The sequence below is a fragment of the Vulpes vulpes genome, chromosome 1, assembly GCF_048418805.1.
Source record: "Vulpes vulpes isolate BD-2025 chromosome 1, VulVul3, whole genome shotgun sequence".
Taxonomy (NCBI): Eukaryota; Metazoa; Chordata; class Mammalia; order Carnivora; family Canidae; genus Vulpes; species Vulpes vulpes.
In genome coordinates this window covers 36,872,715-36,896,172 of record NC_132780.1, presented here as the reverse complement: position 1 = coordinate 36,896,172, position 23,458 = coordinate 36,872,715, and the positions used below count along the sequence as shown (strand labels likewise).

The 23,458-nt window shown below is 36.0% G+C and overlaps 1 protein-coding gene across 1 annotated transcript; it reads right to left on the bottom strand.

Moving 5' to 3' along the window:
* Window positions 1-4,496: 4,496 nt before the first annotated feature.
* Window positions 4,497-23,377, bottom strand: ANXA1 (annexin A1). The gene is made up of 13 exons (XM_026001548.2): window positions 23,011-23,377; window positions 15,759-15,838; window positions 15,556-15,664; window positions 14,968-15,062; window positions 14,016-14,129; window positions 13,501-13,591; window positions 11,610-11,689; window positions 11,367-11,423; window positions 9,462-9,555; window positions 8,503-8,598; window positions 7,206-7,264; window positions 5,727-5,849; window positions 4,497-4,828 (listed from the first exon to the last, which is right to left on the bottom strand). The coding sequence occupies exons 2-13, from the start codon at window positions 15,822-15,824 to the stop codon at window positions 4,775-4,777; spliced, it is 1,038 nt and encodes a 345-aa protein (XP_025857333.1). The 5' UTR covers window positions 15,825-15,838; window positions 23,011-23,377; the 3' UTR covers window positions 4,497-4,774.
* Between the last annotated feature and the right edge of the window lie 81 nt (window positions 23,378-23,458).

Here is a 23,458-nt window from a genome sequence, read left to right as displayed (position 1 = left end):
CCATGCACTAAGGAAGCTCAATCTAGTCTACTTGGAGAAGACTTATATCACCTTATAAAGAGAGAGATGCCTGGCCAACCCTAGACTCCAATGAACTACAATTGTAGGAGATTCTTCTAGCCAGAACTGCATAGCCAGGAAGAGAGAGGATTGGAGGTGATTCCCTACAAAGGTCTTTGGTGACAGCGAAATGATGAGAGTGTGAGAGCAATAAGAAGATTGCTATGCTTTTTTCCCTCCTATCTCATCCTTTCACAGCTCTCAAGGTTCTTGCCTATTTTGAAACCTCTTGATCTTCTATTCATTCTCAGTCCTTTACTCCAACACACTCATATCTGTAAATCCCTCTCTTGTAAATTAACCAATCAGTCTCTGTTGCTTGCAACCGAAGAACAAACTGATTCTCCTGATGTTTAAGCTTATAGATGCCAATTACTTTGTATCAGCACATACACATATACTCATCCAGCCTCATTTTTAAGTAAAATGTTTAGTTTAGGGAACCTGAGTAGTCCCAGAGATGATGAATCCAGGCATATCTGAAGTCTGGCAGCCACTTTAAGACCATGAGGTAGGTAATCAACATAAGGCAAATGTCAGATATTCACAAGATTTCCCAACATCAGTCAGCCTCAATGCAAGCAGTGGTCTTCCCCTGGATTTCTTGTGGGGAAAAAAAAATTATTCATTTAACCATTATTAGTCAGATTTTTCTGTTAGTTACAGAGGACCACAAAATTAATTGATACATGCACATGAAATATCTTTGTGCATTCCATATGAGGTATGTAGGAACTAGGACAAAAGAGGAAGAAGAAAAGTCAAAAGGGAATCATGCTCAAAGTAATTAACCTTGCACTCTGGTGGCAAAGATGTCACTTGAGGTGTCACATAAGATATAAAGAGCATACTTGGGTCACTGTGATGAATATTCTAATTTAATCATAAGAATAAAAAAAAGAGGTTAGATAGAAGCAAGGAGCAACTACTTTAGGAGACACTTTAGCCAAAGATGAAGTATGCAGAGCATATGTGTGTTGAACCTAGAGAGAAAGGGGTGAAAGACCAATGAATAATATATGCGGTATAGTATATGGTTTTGCAGTATTAAATATATATATTAAATAATATATGGTTTTGCAATATTAAATATTCTTTTATATTATTCCTATATTTATGCAGATTGTTGAAAATATTAGCAATATTTTGTTTGAGAAATTGATCATCGGTATTATACAGTTTCTACTCCTCCATGCTAGAATCAACAAGTATTTAGTGTATGTGTGTCTGTGTGTGTTAACAAAATCATCATAGGCTTACAAAAATTCACGTATCAGGCAAAAAGGGATAATGGAAGGTTTTTCAGCAAATGCAAAATGCTGGCTACCTGTTTTATGTGTTTGTTTACTTATTTGCATATTTAAACATTTAAGTGTATGTTATCTACAAGGGACTGGGTAGGGTACTAGAAAAACAGAAGTGAATAAAACAAGCACACAGTCCCTACCCATAAGAAGCGTAGAGAAGAGAAAGGACAACTGAACTGGCAGTTGTAATATGGTATTATGGAAGCATTGAGGGGCAGGCCTCACCAAGATTTTGAGTTTCAAGGAAGACTTTTTGGAAGAACTGTCATCTTAACACAGAGCTGAAAGCCTTAGTGTGAGTTAGAAACACAAATGGAGGGAATGGGGGATTTCCCTAGAGTTTAACAATTTTGTGCATAATATTGTCAGAGGTTTATCCTATACCACAGTGTTTACCAAGAAGAATATCTTGTCCATATGGAAAAACTAATTTCTTGGCATCATGTTTAATTTCAGTATCTGGTCACAGAGCTTGAGGCTTTTTGTAGTCTTTTTCTTTCTCTTTGTTAACCAAATCTTGATAATAAGTACACTTATAGCTAATAGTTGACATTTATATCTCCAATTATTTTTCCTTTAAACCTATTCCCTATTAAAGGGAAATGAGCTATCAAAAAAGAAAATTGACAATGAATAAATTGCTTTGCATGGCCTTGGGAAGTAGATTCACACACACACACACACGCACACACACACAAATATCACTATAAGCAGAAGAGGACATTTTTATTTTTACTTATTATTAAAATAGCATCTTTGTCAAAAGATGTGGCTTTCTGAAGTAGCTTCTCATTCAGTTTCTCTCCTTCTTTGGACTTTCTTTCCATACATAACTTCAGTGAGATGGATCTGGGGTCAGGAATTTATGTTAAGATTTATGTTCATTCATTCATAAACTATATGAACCTGATCAAGTCAAATGACCTTTGGGAGCTTTAGATTTCTCATTTATAAAAGCAGATCACATTCCTCTCACAGATTTGTCTGAGGACTAAATAAAAAGAAAACAAGCTTCTAAAAATAGTTTTTAACAATGAATGATTCTCTATAAACACATTTATTCATTTAATCCTTCAACAAAGTGAAATAACATTCACCCTTCATGCATTCCCCATTTTATTGCCTTTCCACAATTCTGCTACCTATTTCCCGTTTTGCTAAAATATTTCATATGTGTCTGTATTATAATCATTACATTATATTGTCACCTGTTGCACAGGTCCTTGCCTCTGGATTTATTTTAAGTTTCAAAAGTTGAGAACTGTTTTTTTAATAAACTTTATTATTTTAGGACACTTTTAGGTTTAGAGCAAAATTATGCAGAGTTCCAAATACCCTACCTCTATCCCATAGGTTTCCTTATTATTAACATCTTGCCTTAGCTAGTGCTAATTGTTACTCACTGTTATAATTGATGAACCAATATTGATACATTATTATTAACTAAAATCCTGTGATTTACATGGTGGTCTATGATGAGTTGCACATTTCTGCAAGTTGTAAACTGTAGGTTTTGACAGATGCGTAATGTCATGTCAGAAGGCAAGAAAGTCTGCATGATAAAGTTTTCAGAAGTCATCTTCTAAGACAGTGGACAGGGAAGGAAAGGCAGGCAAAGAGAGGGTAACTCACTTAGGCAGTTTCTCTAAAATTAATTTAGAAGAGGAAGAGGTGTGGATGCAGTCTTGACCCGCAGATACATTCAAGCACCTTGACTCTATTTTTTAGAATAGTACTGATGAAAACCCCTTGATAAATTCATCCTGTCTCAATGTGCCAGCCTTAGGTTCCCTCTGATTTCCCACTCAGGTACTTTTCCAACCAAACAAGCACACAAAGGAGGTACAATATGTAATAACAAAAGACCTAAAAATGTCAGAGGCTATGATAAGCAGCTTATCTGTCAGTCTTAGTTTGGCTGATGTATTATGGCCCAAGTACATTCATGATTGTTCCATAGGATGTATGGGACCAGGTGTAAGTGGAAGAAAGTGAAGTGTGGGGATCAAGGCAGATAAAGCTACCATCAGGTGAATGTAGCTAGGATGGTCAGAGATTCAAATACCCAACTGGATTATTCTGGAGATGAATGAAATGAAATGAAATGAAATGAAATGAAATGAAATGAAATGAAATGAAATGAAATGAAATGAAATGAAATTATTAAATTAAATTAAATTAAATTAAATAATTAAATAATTAAATTACTGCCTATGTGGTAAGAATACTCTCAGGGGAAAATAACTGATTTCTTTTACAAAAGTGCAAGAACAATTTGACAGAGGAAGCAAATGGTGTGGCTAAGAAAAAAGAGAGAGCGCTTTGACCTAGGTTTCACATTTCACTATGGATCACAAACTTTAAATGTTAAATGTAAAACTTTTAGGAGAAAACAGAGGAGAAAGTTTTCAGGGATTAAGGTCCATAAAAAGTCTGTGTATGAAAAGCACTATCAATGAAAGAAAAAATGGAATAACTGAACCACATTAAAATTTAAAGTGTTTGCTTTGACAAAGACCTAATAAGAGGATGAAAAGACAAAGCTGCAGACTGAGAGGAAACATTTGCAAACCATATATTTGACAAAGGACTACTATCTAGAGTATACAAAGAATTCTCAAAACCCAACAATAAATAATAAAGTGTCAAAATGCAAAATAGTGACAATATCAAATGCTGACAAGGTTGTGGAGAAACTAGATTGTTTATACATATATAAATGAGGTGGTACAGGCACTCTGGAAACAGTTCGACAGCTTCTTTGAAAACTTGACACTCAACTGCCATTTTTTAAAAAGAGAAATTTTTATTGCTGTTATCATTTCATGTTCACGTTGGTTTGTGAAGCAACAGAATGTTCAATTGTTACAATGCTAATGCAATAAATCCATTATTACACAGACCTGCACTTAATTATCTGTATCTGAATGATCACATATAAGGAGTCCATTTTGCAACTCTGTGAATATTTTCTCAAGTTTAATATGCAAAATCTATTTCATTAAATGATTATAATTTAGGATTCAAGTCCTTGCCCTTGATACCAAGTTAAATTATTTCATTATACACACACACACACAAACACACACACACACATATACTCAGAATAGAAGGACCAATGACACACAGTTGTCCTGTAAGATCATTTTATTTTCTACTGCACAAACATCTTTCTCAGGTAATGTTATTAGGACAATCTTTTATGAGGCTTTATGTTTTGGGATAAATATAGTTTTAAAAAAACTTACATGGATATAAAAACAATTTATAGGCTATATTTTTTAGAAAGTATTTAGCTAGACTGTATTCCTGCTGAGAAAATTTTCCTATTTAAGTCTATGATATGGAATGAAAAGATACGATTAAAAAGTCTTCTGATCAAGAAGCTTGTGATCATCAAAGGAATGTTAGTCTCCGCAGAGAGCCACCAGGATTTTTTCATAATCTCCCTTGGTTTCATCCTGTTGATTAAGAAATAGAGTATATTTAATGCTACCTGGAACCATAATCAACATAAGGGATTTTTAATTATAGAAGAATTATGTATTTATAGATTTACAGATGTAGAACATATATCACAGTATGTAAACTCTAGGATCTTTGATAAGAATATCATTTATTGAAATAATACAACTAATACAGCAGATAACTGATATTTGTTCATTGATTATTACATAAAAAGCAATAGCTTTCAAAATTCAGATTATATTGATTATGTTGTATATTACAGCCATTATTTTCCAAGAATGAAATATCACACAAAATTGAGTAGGCTTAGCACAGTTTAATTTCATATCATAGTGAAGGCTATTTGACTCACTCACCAGGGAGAGAGTGATAAGCCTGTGATTTTCTCACTTTTTCTTGATAGATTTAGTTATCTGGTGTAAGTGACAACTTAACTTTAAATAGTCACCTATCTTTCAATCTTTCAATAAGTTGAAAATCCTTGAACTTTTCTTTCTTTTTATTTTTAATGAAAATTTAAAATGCATGTTATACATTTTAATAACAAAATCTAGGAAAAATTAGAATGATAAGTTTCTAATTTCTGACCAATATTCATTGCAAAATAAATCATTATATCTCCCTACTAAAATATTCTGGTTGCTAAATTTATGTTTGGGAAATAAATATTTCCATTGCTACTAAAATATTTGTGTATTTGTGTAGTCTTTTTTAGTGTAGAACTTACTAATCCAGTGAAAGTTCAATTTACTTATAAATTATGCATCCTAATAAAACAAATTAATCTTAGATATAAAATCTATAGATAAGTAAGTTCAGTTTTTCTTTTTGGAGAAGTTGCAAAAAAAGACTGCCGTTTGTGGAGATGGCATTATGAAAATTATAACGTACCAGGATGGCTTGGCAGAGAGAGACACCATACAACTTCTGGTAGCATGCTTTGATATCATTCATGTCAATTTCTGAACGGGAAACCATAATTCTGATCAGTGTCTTATGACGAGTTCCAGAACCCTGTTTAAAGCAAATGACGGTAAATGTCATACTCAGAGCATACTCTTAATAAAGCAGGTATAGGTTTGAATGTGCAGCTCTTTTGTTTATTCATTAAAACACACACATATGCACACACAGGCACACACACACACGCACTTGACACAGGTGGAAATAAAATGACAGGAACACAACAACAGCATCGGGAGCATGTAAGAGATTTTACAACCTCCTAATTGGTCTTCTATCATCCAGTCTTTCCTTGGTCTAACCCATTCAAAAATTACCAATAATAACATGAACTTCTAAATTGCAAATATGATCATATAATCCATCTGTTTAAAACCCTCAATGGTCTCTGGTGGCTTTTAGGAGGAAAATCAATCATTTTATTTGGGTTTACAATGCCTGATTCCACAATCTCTTCTTCCACTGTGCACCATCACTCTCATTATATTTATTATCTTGAGAGAGTCATGCTAACTCCTCCCCTGGACCAACTTTATCCTTCCATCTCTTCCACCCCTGCTCTCATCTGGCCAATTCCTATTCAAATATCAGGTCTTAGTTTAGCAGACAGCAAGTCTACATTGATTTCTCCTGCTCTTCTATAATGTTAGGTATTCATCCTTACTCACCTAGATAATTACCCCCCTAGATGGCAGCAGGCATGTGGTCTGGGACTGTACTGCCTGCCAGGTGCTGGCACCATGTGTATCATTTTACCATTTCAGGAGGATTCTTTCTTTTAATTAAATGGTTAGATCTCTCTCTCTCTCTCTCTCTCTCTCTCTCAACTTCCTTATTTTGGAGTTGCAAAGGAAAAAAAAGAGACAACCTAATAGCTTTTCACAACACCTGTATATAGGTGGCATCCCGAGGAGAATAAAGTTCGAAGTTGAAGTGGTATTGCAAATATATCTTAATAACACTTCAGTAATTTTAAAACAACATTTTAAAATCTTGGAATGAAATATGAATCCGCGACATGGATGACAGAATAATAAAAAAGGCAAGTGAAACTTAGAAAGGAGGAAATTATAAAACCCACAACCTTGGTGGAAATAGGCTACTAATGCATTAAAAGAAAAAAAATACATAACTTTTCTCTGTTGACTCAGGTTTTATGGAAACAAGTATACCACGAATTACTGACAAGCTCACCTGACCACCTTACCTATAAAAAAAATAGGACAAGTCTGACAGAATTTTATTCCACTAAGTATGTGCATTGCCTCTTGCATTAAGTGGAACAATGATTCTTTTTTAATGGGAAGATATGAACATCGGTGTGGTTTGCAAACAATACAGTTTCCTGTTTTTCTCCCCACAAACAGTAATTTCACCCCTCAGCAAAGCATAAAAATAGAATGTTACCTTCATGGCCTCATGAAGCTTCTCAGCAAAGAACATAGGTTTGCTTGTGGCACACTTCACTGCAAGACAGGCACACTTTAGTTGACATATTTACCACATGAAAAGAAAGATACATCTGAAAGTTTGACCAGCAAAATTCCATTCTCCACTCTACTTCCTCATCCCTCCTCTACTAGGGGATATTTGGCCTATAAAAAGCTCTTCTGTAGATGGCGGTCTTGAGGAATCTTTTCCATGACAGCATCACCTATCTCCTCTATCTTAAATCCACCCAACAGCAACTTCAGTTCATACTCTCCCGAGAATACTCTTGGACATGAGGAAACCAGTAGATGATAAAGGCCATGGGGGCATACCATAAATATTTTTCTTAAGTTGTAATAAGAATTTTTTTTCAAGTGAAATAGGACTTGTTTTCAGTATAAGGCATCCACAAGATAAAACACTAACAGATGCAACCACAAGATAAAACACTAACAGATGCATCCATTAGTAATAGTCTCTACCTTGCTACTCAAAGTGTGACCAAAAGTATTGACGTAAACTGGGAGCTTGTTAAGAATACAGAATCCCAAGGCCCCACTACAGACCTGCTAAATCAGAATCTGCATTTTAACATAGTTTCCAGGAGATTCGTGCACACATTCATTTGAGGAGCACTGCTTTAGAACATAGGCTCCCAGGTCATTGAAATAGCACGGGAGACCTTTAAAACCTTTTTCTTCTGAAGACCTTTCCAGAAGGTCCTGGAGACCTATGGAGCTAATCCCTCTGGACTTGTCTAAGATGACTCAATCAGCAAGTGACAGGATTTGAACCTGCATTTATTTATTTCCAAACCCCATGCTCTTAATGGCCACTCTGACTTTCCTCTGAGCTATGCCCACCCTGGTGCGTCACTTGGCATAAGTAAATGCTTATGAGAAAGCATTTCCCACTTGTCCAACTTTCTGAAAAAGGTAATAATATCTATAATTATTAAGAAGGCCATTATACACCTTTAGCTAAATATTCATTGCTGTTATCTTACATGTTGCCTGTATATAGAACATAAGTTTATCACATCTTAGAATTTTTAAAAAATTCTATTTATTTATTTATTTTTAAGTAAGCGCCACACCCAGCATGGAACTCATCACTCTGAGATCAAGACCTGAGCTGAGATCAAGAGGCAGAAATTTCACTCACTGAGCCATTCAGGCTGGGCAGCAGTTTTTGGTTTTGTTTTGTTTTTGAATTGTGGGACAGCCTTGATCATTTCAAGTTAGAAAACTCTTCCCCTTCCATGACTACATACCGATAGCCGTGAGGCATTTCTCGATGTCACCTTTCATCTCCAGATCCAGAACTTTGTTCATGTCGTGCTTACTGTACTTGCGGTATTTCTGAAACACTGAATATTAAATTTAAACTAAGAGATGTACAAAGCATCCTATGCTTTAGCAAACTAGCAAAATCAGGGTAACTGACTCAAAGCATTTCTTTGGATGACTGACTCTTCAAAACACACATTTTAAAGCTAATCATTTTACGGAGTGTATTTTGGAGACTTTGTCTTCTCCTAAGAATGTAACTCGCATAGCTATCCTGGTGCTCCTGGATATTTTGGGGACTTCTCACACATGTTGACTTTTATTAGAACTGGCATGTGATTGACAACCATAGCCCTTACCGCATCAGAGCTAAATGCCATACCGAATGGATCTTCCCTTATATAAAGAGCTGTGTAGTAAATGTCTCTTTCTTTTATCCTAAAAAATCACTGTGCTATTTTAAGATGATGAACTTAAAGTCATCATTTGGACTTCCCCCTTTGCCTTGGCTTCCAAGAGGTTCAGAGCCAAATCTTGTGCTCAAAGGTCAGAATTCTTGTTGCTTTTTGGTCTGGGAGCATCTCTATGCCTTCCCTGCCCCTCCCCACTTAGTCCTGACTTTAATGTTTCTCTTCATTGTAATTTCATTCTGTTGTATGTGTATATTTTGTCACACCTATTCCAAATATTTTGGGGGAGTAGAAATAGTCAAGATAATTAAATGAAGCTCTACCTGCCAAAGTCACAAAGTATGTTTCAAATATGGTAAAATAGCGACTGTGCAAAGTTGGACAAATGCTCAAACAGCAAGAAGGGGGAAGGAACACTACACCCACTTGGTATGAGAGTGACACTGACTAAGGCTGCACTCTTTCCCTTCTTTTATTTGTCCTCAAAAAACCTGCGTCTTCTATAAATGGTTTTCAGGAATTTTTTTTCTTACCTTGGCGAAGGTGGGGATAGGCTCTGGTGGTAAGGATGGTAATGAACACATTCACATCTGTTCCTTTTCTCCTTTCTCCTGCTTCATATAAAGCCTATCAAGAAACAAAAACATAGGGGCACCTGGGTGACTCATTCAGTTGAGTATCTGCCTTTGGCTCAGGTCATGAATCCAGGGTCCTGGGACCAAGCCACAGGGTGAGCTCCCTGCCCAGTGGGGAGCCTGCTTCTCCCTCTCCTTTCCCTCTCTCTGCCTTAGCGCTCTCTCTCTCTCTCTCTCTCAAATAAATAAGCGAAGTCTTTTTTTTTTTTTAAAGAAACAGAAACAGAAACATTTGAGTATCTACTGACTTGATATCTGCACAAGAATGTTAGATCTTTTCAAAAATTTTCTAGGCAGCTGCTTTGTGTCCAATTTAATCACAGTAGGCAATGCTAAGAATGCAAATTCCTTAAAGATAGGGAGGGACCTTAGTTTGGCAAGTATCTTCCACAGTGTCTCCAGGCACCCGGCAGACAGTAGAGACTGAATATATTTCTTTTGCAGAATAAATATTTGCTGGATTAAATTGCTTCCGGATTATGTTCTATATCAAGACAGCTCCATGGGACTCTCTAAAAAAAATTTTTTTTACTCTTAATTGTTCAAAGTAACTATCAGCAAGTACTAATAAATCAATAATACAAACATAACCTAGATCTTGAATTTTGATATAGAATTTCTGGAGTCAGATTCTGACTCTGCAATTTAGTTGCTCTATAATCTTAGATAAAGAATTTAACCTTATTAAACTGCAGATTTTCTTCTTTCGTAACTGAAAAAGATAATCCTTCCCTTACTGTCACAAGCATGCTCTGTTAACTTTGATATGCTAATTGCCATCATCCTCCTGGGCCACACTAATCCATGTAGCTGCCATAAATATACATCTAAGAGCCCTGATAGCCTTACAATGGAACACAAATTCAGAAATGGCATAAGTAAATAATAATTTTTTGTTATGGGGGCAATTATTCATAAACTAACTTCTGTTCTTCGATATGCTTGCATAATTTCTATTATGCAAATTTCTATTATTTTAATAATGGCCAAACTTCTGATGGACAGAAGTTATTTTGGATTTTTCAGGCAAAAACCTGGTATGTATGCATTTATTCAACAAAAACTTTTACTGAGTTCCTTTTATGTGAAATATAATGTACTGGTATTGTGAAGGGAGTGAGTATGCACACATAAGTTTCTATCCTACTAACTCACTGTGATGAATGTATAGACATAATACTGTCCCATGAGGAAAGCATATGCAAATAATAGGGTTTTTAAAATTTTTTAACAGAAATTCCAGCCCTAAAATGGCACGATTTTTCTAATGTTGCCAATGGATTGGTGTATACATAACCAACAACCTCAATGAAACTTTGTGGATCAATATACCAGAAAGTATATAAATATATTATTATAATATTTTATAGTTATAAAATCATTTCTATAATGTTTTCATAACATAAACATATCTACAAGCCACTCCATTGTTCCATTAAAAATGTTGTGCTTACTCTTTCCACTTGAGTTAAAAATTTATTTTTCCCTTTCTTATACATGGTAAAATAAAAATTCAGAGTTTTCTCAACAAAACAATCCTTGTGAATGATAAATTCTCATTTTCTTTCAATCCTTTCCCACTTTGTGAATAATGAAATCTTTAAAAACATAATTTTCCTCTCTTGGGTTATTCAAGAACAGGTTGGGTGTGCATTATTCAGAGAATGAATATTAGGGGCCATTGGTCTCTCAGAGGGTCTTAGTTTTGCTTTCACATAGAGACATCAAGCGGTAACCTCACCTAATGCAGAACCTATCTGACATGGGAATCCATTCCAGTGGTATTTGTCAGCACTTGCTTACCCTGGCATCTGTATCGGCCAAGTCATCATTTACGCCAAAATCCTCAGATCGGTCACCCTGAAAAAAATCCCATTCTTTGGTAAGTGGTTTTCTAGCATGTAATCACATGATTTATTTAATTCCTCTAAAGTCAGATAAATAATATTTTTTGAGAAAAAGAGAATCAAGTGCTTATTTCGAGAGAGAGGGAATCTCATTTTACTCTTCAAAAGGAAGAGGTCTGTCCTGAACTAGTTGAGGTACCTTAGCAAGAGAAAGCAGAGCATTCCGATAATCTCCAGATGTGTCTGAGGTGATATCTTTAGCCAGATCTCTCTTCAGTTCTGAGAAATGAGAAAAGCATATTTTGCAATAAACCAGTGAAAATGGTAATAAAAATAATATCTGACACCTGTGTACTGGCTTAGCATTTGCAGTGTCAAATGTTCAGTCACTTAAGGAATATATTTCAAATATTATTTTTTAAATAAATCAGAGCAAGTAAAATTTTAGATCATCAAATTTACTTCCTACAAGGCAATGAAAGCAATTTAGATAATATTGTGAATAAAACTCTACAGTCATACAAATTTTGCTAATAAGAATAAATTGCATAGGTATACATAATTTAAAAAATTAACTTTGAAATAAAACATGCCTGAACTTATACAATGGTATAAATTAGAATAGTTATTTAAAAGAATAAGCCGGAAAAAAAAAAAAAAGAAGAAGCCGGGACACCTGGGTGGCTCAGCGATTGAGCGTCTGCCTTTGGCTCAGGGAGTGATCCTGTAGTCCCAGGATCGGGTCCCGCATCGGGCTCCCTGCATGGAGCCTGCTTCTCTCTGCCTATGTCTCTGCCTCTCTCTGTGTGTGTCTCTCACGAATAAATAAATAAAATCTTTAAAATAAAAAAATAAAAAATAAAAGAATAAGCCAGAGGTACTTGCTTGAACACAGATTACTTACTTTAAAAAAGTATAAAAAAAAAAAAAAAAAAAAAAAGTATAAATACCTTACATGTAATATAGTTTATGTATATATATGTGTGTGTAAGTATGTATAAATATAGATTTACAACTTTCTTTTGTCTAAATACCCTTAATTAACTAGGCAAAATAATGCTGTATTAACCAAAAATTAAATGAATTTATAATTGACTAGAAGACAGGACAGTTAAATATTAAGGTATCACTGCACTGCATTTGGGGTATAATGGAGAAATATAGATATATACCTCCGTAAACTGTTTTATCAAACAAAAAAACTATTAATGATGCCTTTCTTGACTATTATTACTAATAAAGGGATCTAAGATAAACACTGGTAATGACATAAAAATTCCTTCTTCTGATTTCTTTATTAAATTGCTCTGAAAATAATGTGTGAGGGCTACTATATTCCCTGTGATTGGAATGAAAATCAAGCAGAAAGATCCTCTATGGTGTTGCATTTTGGCTGGGAAGCCAAAAATGTGGAGGGTTTGCGAAACCAGAAAAGGAAACTCGTGAAACTTCCAAAATTGCCCAGGACCCAGTTATAGCTACCCGCTTGTTGACAGTGTTGAGCATATCATTTAAATGAGATGTTTCACTGGATAGATAAAATGAGCCGTGGACTTTCATCCCCATGGAGATAAAGAGTAAGTGAATCATTTATATTCATAATAGTAAAGTGAAAGTTCCCATCAGAGGATTATAAGCACTGCACTCTACCTTTTCAAGGACAAATGGAGAATATCTTGTTTGGAAATTTCTGTTCTTGTTATCTTTTCAAAATAAAAGAGAACGGAACATTTTTTTGGGCATAAATCTCAGAAAAATAGGAATGTATTTAGGAAATTCTTTAAATTCAATGCTATGAATTGAGTTTTCCGTGACAATAGTATGTAACATTTGTCTTTGAAAGACAGTTTCTATTAAAGTGCTAACTTGACAAGGGGTGGGATACTGTCTCCCTTGACAGCACCCTAGCAACTTGAGGGCTATCTGGTAACAGTGCACATGTGCGAGATACATCCCAAACAATGAAGAAATATTTTAATATGAAGAATTTCCAAAGCTACATCATTAACTCCCACGTTCAATTTAAAGAAAGGTCTATCAGATTTAGTTTCCAACTAAGGTAACTTGGACTGCTGGGCATTAAAACATACCTTCTCTATAGACTCTGTTAATTTCTCTGATTTCCTTGTTAGTTCTTGATGCCAAAATTTCATCCAGAGTGTCTTCATCAGTTCCAAGGCCCTGAATTGAAAAGGAAATGTAGGAAAAACTTTATTCAAGAGCGTCTGCTAGTTTTGGTGTCCCAAAATTTATTTGAATCTGGCATTTAGTAAATTTCCTATGGTATTTAATAAATAGCCACAATATTTAATAAATACGATAAATTCATTATATTAGTCTAAAAACAAAAGCCATTATTTTGCACAAATATATAAAAAGTGAGGTCTAGGATTCATGCAGTGACAGACATCATGAGGGGAGTGGAAATAATACATCTGCTAACACCACCATTTAATTCATTCATTCATTCATTCACTCGCTTATTTTATTCCCACTGATTGGCATGCCCAGGGGTACTGGATGCGAAGCTATAACAGGAGGTATAAGTAGACTTGACCTGTACAATCTGTTGAGGAAAGGAATTTTGCTTATATCAATTCTTTACCTTCATCGCACCACGAAGTTCATCAGCGTCAAACTGGGCTGGAGTTTTTAATAGAGCCAAAACAACTTCCTCAAGGTGACCAGAAAGGGCTTTCTTCAGAGCTTCATCCAGGGGCTGTACCGAAGAGATTAGAGTCAGGGCTTTCATAAGCAACATGCTGGGCGGTATAGCAATGTGGGGTTGCCCAGCCTTTAGGTAACCTTTCTACCGATTTCTAAATCCAGCCATCTTCTAGAGCTCCTTTCTTTCAGATACAAAATATGGTATGTAGAATGCTATCTTCACTTTTTAGATATAGAATGATGACAGTGAAATGTACTGAATTCACTGATAACTTCTGAAAGGACTTCTTTGAGGGTTTTCTTGATCTTTTACATGATGAGGAAATCACAAATCTTAAAACATATAGATCTGTATATCGATAGAAACAGAAGTAAGAATGCTCTAAAAAATGCATTAATAATTTTCCAGGTTTTGGAGTTTGCACTGCTCAAATAAGCACTATAATCAGACATTGGCATTATATCATTTTCTAACTGCAACTCCTTAAAAAAAATACCCCTTATTGGTTTAAAAAATACAAATCTTGCTTTTAAAGTAGAATTATACGAAAAAACTTTACACTTAGACATTAAATTGCTCAGGTTAAATTTTAGCAGAAGACATGTCAATCAGAACATACTCCTTATTGCCAATAGTACTTTCGGTATTCACTATATTCAAATTAAAGACTGGTCTCCATTAGAGAAGTTATCTGCAAAGAACCAAGATGATTCATGACTGACTTTGCTAGTATTGATTACATTGCAATCAAATGGGTAAGTACTATAATCTTAGTTGTAAAGGGAAAACAGTGTTAGAGACTGAAAAAGTAGGTAACTGTGCTTTAAAACCCATGTCTAGACATACATGTAACTGAAATTGAATATCTAAATTTACCACTCTGACCTACCTTTCCTTTTTCCTGGAGATATGCTGCTTTGATCTGTTGACGCTGTGCATTGTTCCTCTTAGTTAGAATGTCAATGATGGTTGCTTCATCCACACCTGGAAATAAAAGGTCACCAGGCTTTAAATCAATTTTCTTGGGATGCCTGGGTAGCTCAGTGGTTGAGAATCTGCCTTTGGCTCAGGTCGATCCCGGGGTCCTGTGATTGAGGCCTCCATTGGGCTCCCCACAGGAAGCCTGCCTCTTCCTCTGCCTGCGTCTCTGTCCCTCTCTGTGTGTCTCACATGAATAAATAGATAAAAATCTTTAAAAAAAAGACCCTACATGTGAGGAGAGATGTTGATGTCAGCACTGAATTTCTGCTGGAAATAAGCTGGTAAAAATATCAGTCATAACAATGGAGATTCCACTTATTTGACCAAAATTTGCTAAGTGCTGCGAAAGGCAATATATCTGTGTTTCACAGATAAATCTTTTTTATCTTCAAAATGAAACAGACGTTTCCAACTGCACGTGTCTCTTTTATGATAGTTATTCAAATGGCCACTGGGAAACCTCCAGGAGAGGACTGTTTGGGGAACACCTCATTACCTTTAACTGTTATTGCGTTGTGCAAGGCAGCAACATCCGAGGATGGATTGAAGCTAGGGTAGGGGCTCACTGCTGACCCAGGACCGCCTTTGGATCCTTTCACAGTTTTCTGTGGATGACAGAGAAACAGAGTCATGTCCATTCATTCTCATTAGTTTCGATTCTGATATTTAACTAAGTTATTTTATTGTCACTTGACTTACGATGTATTCCTGCTCTTCATTTTCAATAAACCAGGCCTGTTTGAGGAATTCTGATACCATTGCCATTTTTAAAGAAGTATCTGGAAAGAAAACAGGTAGATTTTATTACAGAAGACCAACCCATCACACATATACATCACTCTACTCTCTCACATACTCAAGACATAGAGTAGCTTTGACCTTATTTTCAGATCACTTATTAGGAGCATAATAAAATGCTAGATGTAAGCTTTTTAAAAGGAGAGTCTTATTCCTCAAACAGAACAGCCTCTACTCAGACATTTGGCTCTTTCTTGTCATATTTAGTCCTAACCTTTAAGGGTCAGATGATTCTACAAGGAAGTGTGGAGGCTGAAGAGAGGGGCTGGTGATTTACTTCACTGCTCTAAATTTATAGACCATCCACCATGTGCTAAGCACTGAGGGCCCAGAAAATGTTGAAACTTCATCCTTGCCTCAAGAGAACTTCCTGCTAGTGTGTGCTTCCCAGGGGGAAGACAAAAGCTTAGAGGCAGCGCTAGCTGATCTGAGCCTCTCTTGAAATGAGTCAAGATGAACCTGACAGAAAAGTTATAGAGAACAAAACAGAGAGAAGGTTGTCATATTTGGGACATTGAAAGTTTTCTACTGAAGGAAGAAATGTTGACAGAAGCCCAATCAAAGAAGTTTAAATGTATCTCCAAAGCTTTAGGAAAACATGAATGGTTTTCTAAAAAGAGAGCAGCATGATTCCTTTTATATTTCAGAAAGATCAGTCATCCTATATCATAGAGGACGGCAAAGAGATGGGCAAGATGAAAGATTAGAGGCTGTTTAGCAGGCCTTCAGAGAATCTGCGTGGGATTGGTGAGGGCTGAAAGAGAAGGAATGGGGAGAGAAAGAGCATAACATTTTACGTTTATAAGGTAAAACAATCTGTGACAGTCTGCAAAAGTTGATTCAGACTTAAAATGTTAAAAAAGTTTGACAAAGAGATATTTGGATGGTATTTCTCCTTCAAATAATTCCATTTCCATTTTCCATTCCTTGGGATAAAATTTTTTCAGCCCCTGGAGTAATTGCTATTCTCACATTTCTTCCTGGTTGAGCCATCCTAAATACTAGCCCTTCATATTTCTCCACCCAACACAAAAAAAAAAAAACAGATCATATACCAGGTTCTTTGTTCTAACAGGAAGTATCAGGGTGAAATTGCAACATAGATGCCCCCTTTAGTCAAATCCTATCTCAAAATTTTTGGAATTGCTCTCATGGTTCAGCAGTATTTTGTTTAACCAACCATGTATATTTTTAAAACCTGAAGCACGTTTAAAACCTAATGTGGGGCACCTGAGTGGCTCAGTGGTTGAGCATCTGCCTTTGGTTCAGGTTGTGAGGTAGGATCCTGGGATCAAATCCCACTTCGGACTACCTGTGGAGAGCCTGCTGCTCCCTCTGCCTATGTGTCAGCCTCTCTCTGTGTGTCTCTCATGAATAAATAAATAAAACCTTTAAAATTTTTTTTAATTAAAAAAAAACCTATTGTGCTCCGTTTATCCACAAAAGAAGTTATCAGTGATCCTTTTTTGTCTGGGGATGTGCTTTTAGGAATCCGAGGTCAAGCGAGGCATCTCTCTCCACACCCTTTTGCTTATCCCTCTGGAGACTATGACTGTGAGTACATCTGAAAGAGTCTGGAAGGGTAATCTCAGTAGTTTTAAATTCTTGATACGAAGCTAAAGGAATCATGAAGAATAAAACCCATAACCTGATTCCTTAACAGCATGTTCAGACAAAGAATTTCAGCCACACCTGCTGAAAAATAATCTGTTTCAAGTAATGAAATTAAATACATGAGGGAAATCATATCTACAGCAGAAACTATCTCCACTTTATTATCATGGGGATTGTTCGAATTACTATTATGTCATCTACGAGAAGAACCAATATATTGTGCATTCATTTAAAGTAATCTCTTCCCCACCCCACCCCCAGCAATGGATAAATTTGAAGTTATTTCCTGAGGTGAAGTCATGATGTACAATTTTGCACTAGGTTTTAGCTCCCATTACAGTCGTAATCTGGAGCAATTGCTGCGGGCACGTGGAGTTTCATTTTCCAATTATTTAATTGGCACATCCTGAACTTCTAGCAATTTCTGGCAAGATTTCAGGTATGTGAGATTTCCATTTTTATAAACTCATCCATGCCCTTCATAAAGTAGAATCCTCAAAATGAGTGATATGATTGGTCACTCAGTAAAATACTCTTCCATCAGTGAAACAGGCATTCCAGTATTTCCATTCTTTGCAATTGGGCAAACAAACAAACAAACAAAAACTTCAAAAGAGACCAGAGACAAAGGATATTGTCAACATAATTTTAAAAATGCATCTCAGGGACCGTGGCTGGCTCAGCGGTTGAGCATCTGTCCTTGGCCCAGGTTGTGATCCCACCTGCTTCTCTCTCTGCCTATGTCTCTGCCTTTCTCTGTGTCTCTCATAAATAAGTAAGTAAGTAAGCAAATAAATAAATAAATAAATAAATAAATAAATAAATAAAATCTTAAATAAAAAAGAATCTCACAACTTCAAAAAATAAATTTTGTGAAAACTTTACCAGGACTCATTTTTTTTCACTTCAAAAAAAAAAAATGCTCCCATAATGCATCGATTTCTTCACATAACACAAAACAACAAAAATAAGGGGTCTGAATAATTTATTTGACACAACAGAGTCTATACAGGAGATAGCTTTGTAACATATCTCCTGAGTTCCTGGATCTTAGAGTCTGAAATAATTTGGATGGCCTGAAAGCATGGTCTGGAAAAGAAAAGTAGCCTGAATAGATTGCCTCAGAAAAGCAATGTGAGGAAAATGGAATCTCAGTCCAGCCAAATAATATCTACTAGCTCTCAGCTTAAAGACACAAGGGATAGTGGCAGGATATAAGAAATTGACCCGAAGGAAAGAGATTTTATTATGTACTAGTAGTTAACTACTCAATGTCAACTGCATATATTAATAGAAATCTTTAACAGTTGCAACATACCTTACAAATACTACAGTAAAAATATTTTTGCCAAAAATGCGGAGGAGACTGGGACACCTGGGTGGCTCAGTTGGTTAAGCGACTGACTCTTGATTTCTGCTCTGGTGGAGATCTCAGGGTTGAGATCGAGCTCCCATAGGGCTCCACATAGGCCATGGAGCCTGCTTAAGATTCTCTATCTCCCTCTCCTTCTGCCCCTCCCCTAATCGACTCCGGACTTCACCACTCCCACTCTGCTCCAGTGCACACTCTCTCCATAAAAAAAAAAAAAAAAGAAAAGAAAAGAAAAAATTCTGGCGAAATTGAATTGCTAAACCACTCTATCTCTTCAATAATTACCCTCTGCTTGAAAACTAGCATTTGTACTTGATAAAACCTATTCAATAATTTGAAGGTTAATACTTGCTTAACTATAGATGAATAATGCATACAAAGATATTTTATAGACTGCTATATGTTATAAAAATGTCAGATATTATTACTATTCAGAGAAATATTTGGTCTAAGAAAAAGAATTGTACAGTTAAAAAGATAAATTACATAACCCCATGAGTTCACAAAAGATTTTCTTTTTTTCTTTTTCTTTTTTTAGTTGTACTGTTTATAGTAGGTACTTAAGAGCACATTTTATTAATGTACCTTGGCTCAATATATACTTAATCTGACTGCTAATGAGCTCTGAAACCAAGTTTATCTCATCCTTAACATCATCTAATTTGACGATGAAATTGGCCATTTATAGAGAGATTGACCTTATGGAAATTAATATTTCAGAGTTCTTCTAGTAAATGATCTGTTTGTCAACATGCACTGTCTACCAATCTCATTTATCTGTGCATAAATGTGTAACTTTCTAGAGATGAACATTTTCTTTATATTTATGTTTCATAAGACACCTCTCTTTATCTCATTCAGCAAGGAATTAAAGAGGGTAAATATGCATAAAATATGCCCAAGATATTAGACAGAATGTAGGATCCATGCTTGTTAAGCTATATCATAAAGGTATTCTGGAAACAGTGCATTAGTAATTAAACTGATCCAAATTTTGGAAACACTAAGGCTTGTATCAAAATCAATTTCCTGATTTTTCAAAAACCGCACTCCAGTTGTGTCCTCGTTTTTTAATATATAGAGACAGGAGTAAGTTAGAGGCATAGGGATGTCATATCTGTAGTGTTCTCTCAAATGTGATAGCAAAAATATAGCGAGAAGGTAGAAGAGGAAAGAAGACCAAACAAATGTGGCATATTAACAATTGGGGAATCAGGGTATAAAATATATGGTAATTCTTAAGCAATATTCTTGCAACTCTTTTGAAGGATTGAATTTATTACAAAAGTCGTTTGTTTTGTTGCTGTTGTTAATCACCATTTCTATCTCTGTTGGCCTCATGAAAGACAGCTTCCAAGATCTGTGACAAACTGAGTTTCGTGGTCTCTCATGCCTTCCTCGTGACAATCTAGAATGATCAGTTGTACAGCGATACCAACAGTGACTTGCCTAGGACAACATCCTTTTTTTTTTTTTTTTTTTTTAAGATTTTATTTATTTATTCATGAAAGACAGAGAGAGGCAGAGACACAGGCAGAGGAAGAAGCAGGCTTCTCATTGGGAACCCGATGAAGGACTCGATCCCAGGACCCTGGGATCACGTCCTGAGCCGAAGGCAGATGCTCAACCACTGAGCCACCCAGGTGTCCCTAAGACAATATCCTTATCCCAATGTTCTACTTGGGAACAGTAGAAACAGTATGATTTCCTGGCAGTGTTCTAGACGGAAGTGGCAAGCATCAAGACATACATAAATCCATGCCGTTTGATTGCATATTCTTTTAAGCTAAGGACCAAAAGACTGGCAGGAAATGTTATTTTTAATAGCTCACACTTGAGGATCAAACTCATTAACAGTGCGTGAACCCATGGAGACTGTGGCAAGGTTTGCCCTAGGACTCAGGTGTTTATGTTTCAACGCTTTGGCTTGTGCTCAGTTTTTCCCTTGATTATGTATTTCAGAAGTCCTTCCCACACCTACCCATGTGGGAGAAGGCAATTAGACTAGCCAACGGTATGACTTATGAAGAACCACTTTATGAAAGGTAGTCTCATGAATGTTCAGCTTCTGGGCCTTTGGACACAGTGTCTCCTTTGCCGGGAATGCTGTTTCCTCCTCCATATTTGCTCTCCTTGGCCCAACTGGTACTTCTACAAGGACTCAGCATAGACCACTTCACACCCTCCAGAAAACTCACTCATTGGTTCAGCACTGGGCTGGGTGACCTCCTGCGCTCTCCCAAGGCATCCCCCTGCCCCTATGCTACTCCCTAACCAATTTGTATCATTGCTTTCTAGACATATCTATATTCCCTCGCAGCATTACCATGAGAGCAGTGCTAATCCACATTCATTATGTACCTCCAATCCCTGGTATTTACTATGCTAATAAATGTTACAGAATGAAGAAGCAGTGTATTAGTGCTAATTACTTAGGAAACATATCTATACATTTAACAAATGTTTCCTCCTAACTGTAGGATATAAACATAAGAATTGAGGAGTGCTGAGCCCTATTTTGATTCTCTTTAACTGACTTTAGGGCCTCAAGAAAACATTTAACTTCTTCAGGGGTCTTCATTTGCAAAAATAAGAATGTTGGAATAAATAGTATCTAAAATGTGTGATAGCTCTGAAGTGCCTACATTAAATTTCACCTCAAGTGGACAGAAGAGGAGGAAATTAAGGAAGATAGCATATAAACTGTATCTGTTCTGATTGTTCCGATAAAATTTTATCCTGTTTTAAAGAAAAGTGAACTTATTTGCTTCAAAAACTGCTTTGGGTTTATCACTGAAAAAATAATAGGGCCATTGGTTTAGCTGTTTAGCTCTGATTTTAAATATAACTCTAGGCTCTAGAGAAGGTTAAGAACAACCAACTCAGCAAACTACTTCATCCACAGAAATTTAGCTTTGCAGATCTTTTGATTGAGAAAGCATTTAATAAGCGTGAAGGTCTAAATAATGTTATTATGAACTATTTATTTTGTCAACATCAGTGAGATATTGGCTATCTGCCACATGTGGCTGAGCCTGAGGGCCGGGTGGTAACATAACTTCTGGAGAAGAGGCCATTTCAGAATTATGAAACGAGCACTGTACCACAGTTGAATCATTCTGCAATGTTCCTTCTTTTCCAGCTACCAAAATACATTCCCGGGTGCAGAGGGGAATGTTACTTTTTCAAAGTTCACGTATAATTTTAGACATAACAAGGCAAGAAAAACACACCTTTCTTCAGCAAGCTAGCATTAAAAGTTAGACATCAGGACATTTAATTTAACATTCAAAATGGGCTAAGAAAAATTCTTGGAGGAACACTTGTACAATTAGCTGGATATGTTATGATTCAAATTCTCTCCCTTTTGCAAATATATCCAACACCAGTAAAAACTCTGCTTTAGACTTGCTTTGTGGTTTTCTAAGGAGTTTGTGGCCATTAGTTCTCATTCACAATCCAGATGCTACTAAGTAGAATAATTTTTAGAGGACCCAATTGGCATTCACAGGAAATAACTTATCTGACACCACCCAGAAAGTATTTCCCTTCCCTTTAGGTTTTCAAAGCATCACTGGAAAAGCTGGTCTATGACACAGAGACCACAGGAATAAGAATGTGGCCACACCCTCTTTAAATGAAATGTTTAATAAGCGGATCCTCTGATTTATTTACACTGCATAAATAAACATAACGTAATTTCAAATGTTAATTACAAAGGGCATGATTATCACTATGAGGTCTGACTCTATATGATTCTTATCAAAAAAGAAAAATAAGACAGTCCTGCTACTTTGAAACAGTTTCCTGAAACTCATCTCTAACACTTCTGTTCTGCAAGCATCCACCCTCCCTATGTATAACTCGGAGGAGGAAAACACATTCTTTCTTCTTTTTTTTTTCCCCATGGTAACTCACCAACCGTACAATAAGCCAGGATTAAGCAAACTGTCCATATTTGTAAACTCTATTTCTTAACAAAGTAAAACAGAACATTACAATCTGTGGTTTCTAAAATATAAATACCCAATGTGACTTTACAGAGATTTCTCAAAGCATACTAAATACGCCTAGCCCTAAATCCTGCCGAAGCAGTAACACTTAACATCCCGAGGGGAAAAGTTTTTAAAACAATCAAAACTAACTGAAAAGAAAACTAAGACTTACCCTTTTTTTCACTCCTTCTTCCAAAGCACTATGAGATTCTCCTCTGAACGTTTCACACTAGAAGAGAAGCCTTGTACTTCTGATTTTATAGAGTTTGAAAGGAGGCCACACCTAGCAACCAGAAGTTAGTAATTGGTTGCCCTTTTGTTTGTAATACGTGGCTCAGCCTTGCCCGAAACAAAGTGAAACAAGTCTTGCAACAAAACTACTCACTAAACCAACTCCAGGCAGACAGCACAAAGGGGGAAAAGAAAAACCGGAAGCACAGAGTTTTTCCCCCTTCTTAGTTTGCACTGCTTTTTCCAAAGTAAAATGCAATAGATTTTCAAGTTGCAGCAGTATTGTCTACCCCAACTCTGCTACCAATGATTGACACCTATTTTTTTTAGTTAAACGGGTTGCGAAATAAAAAATATATAAACCTCAGATAAACCCAAGAAAACCCTTT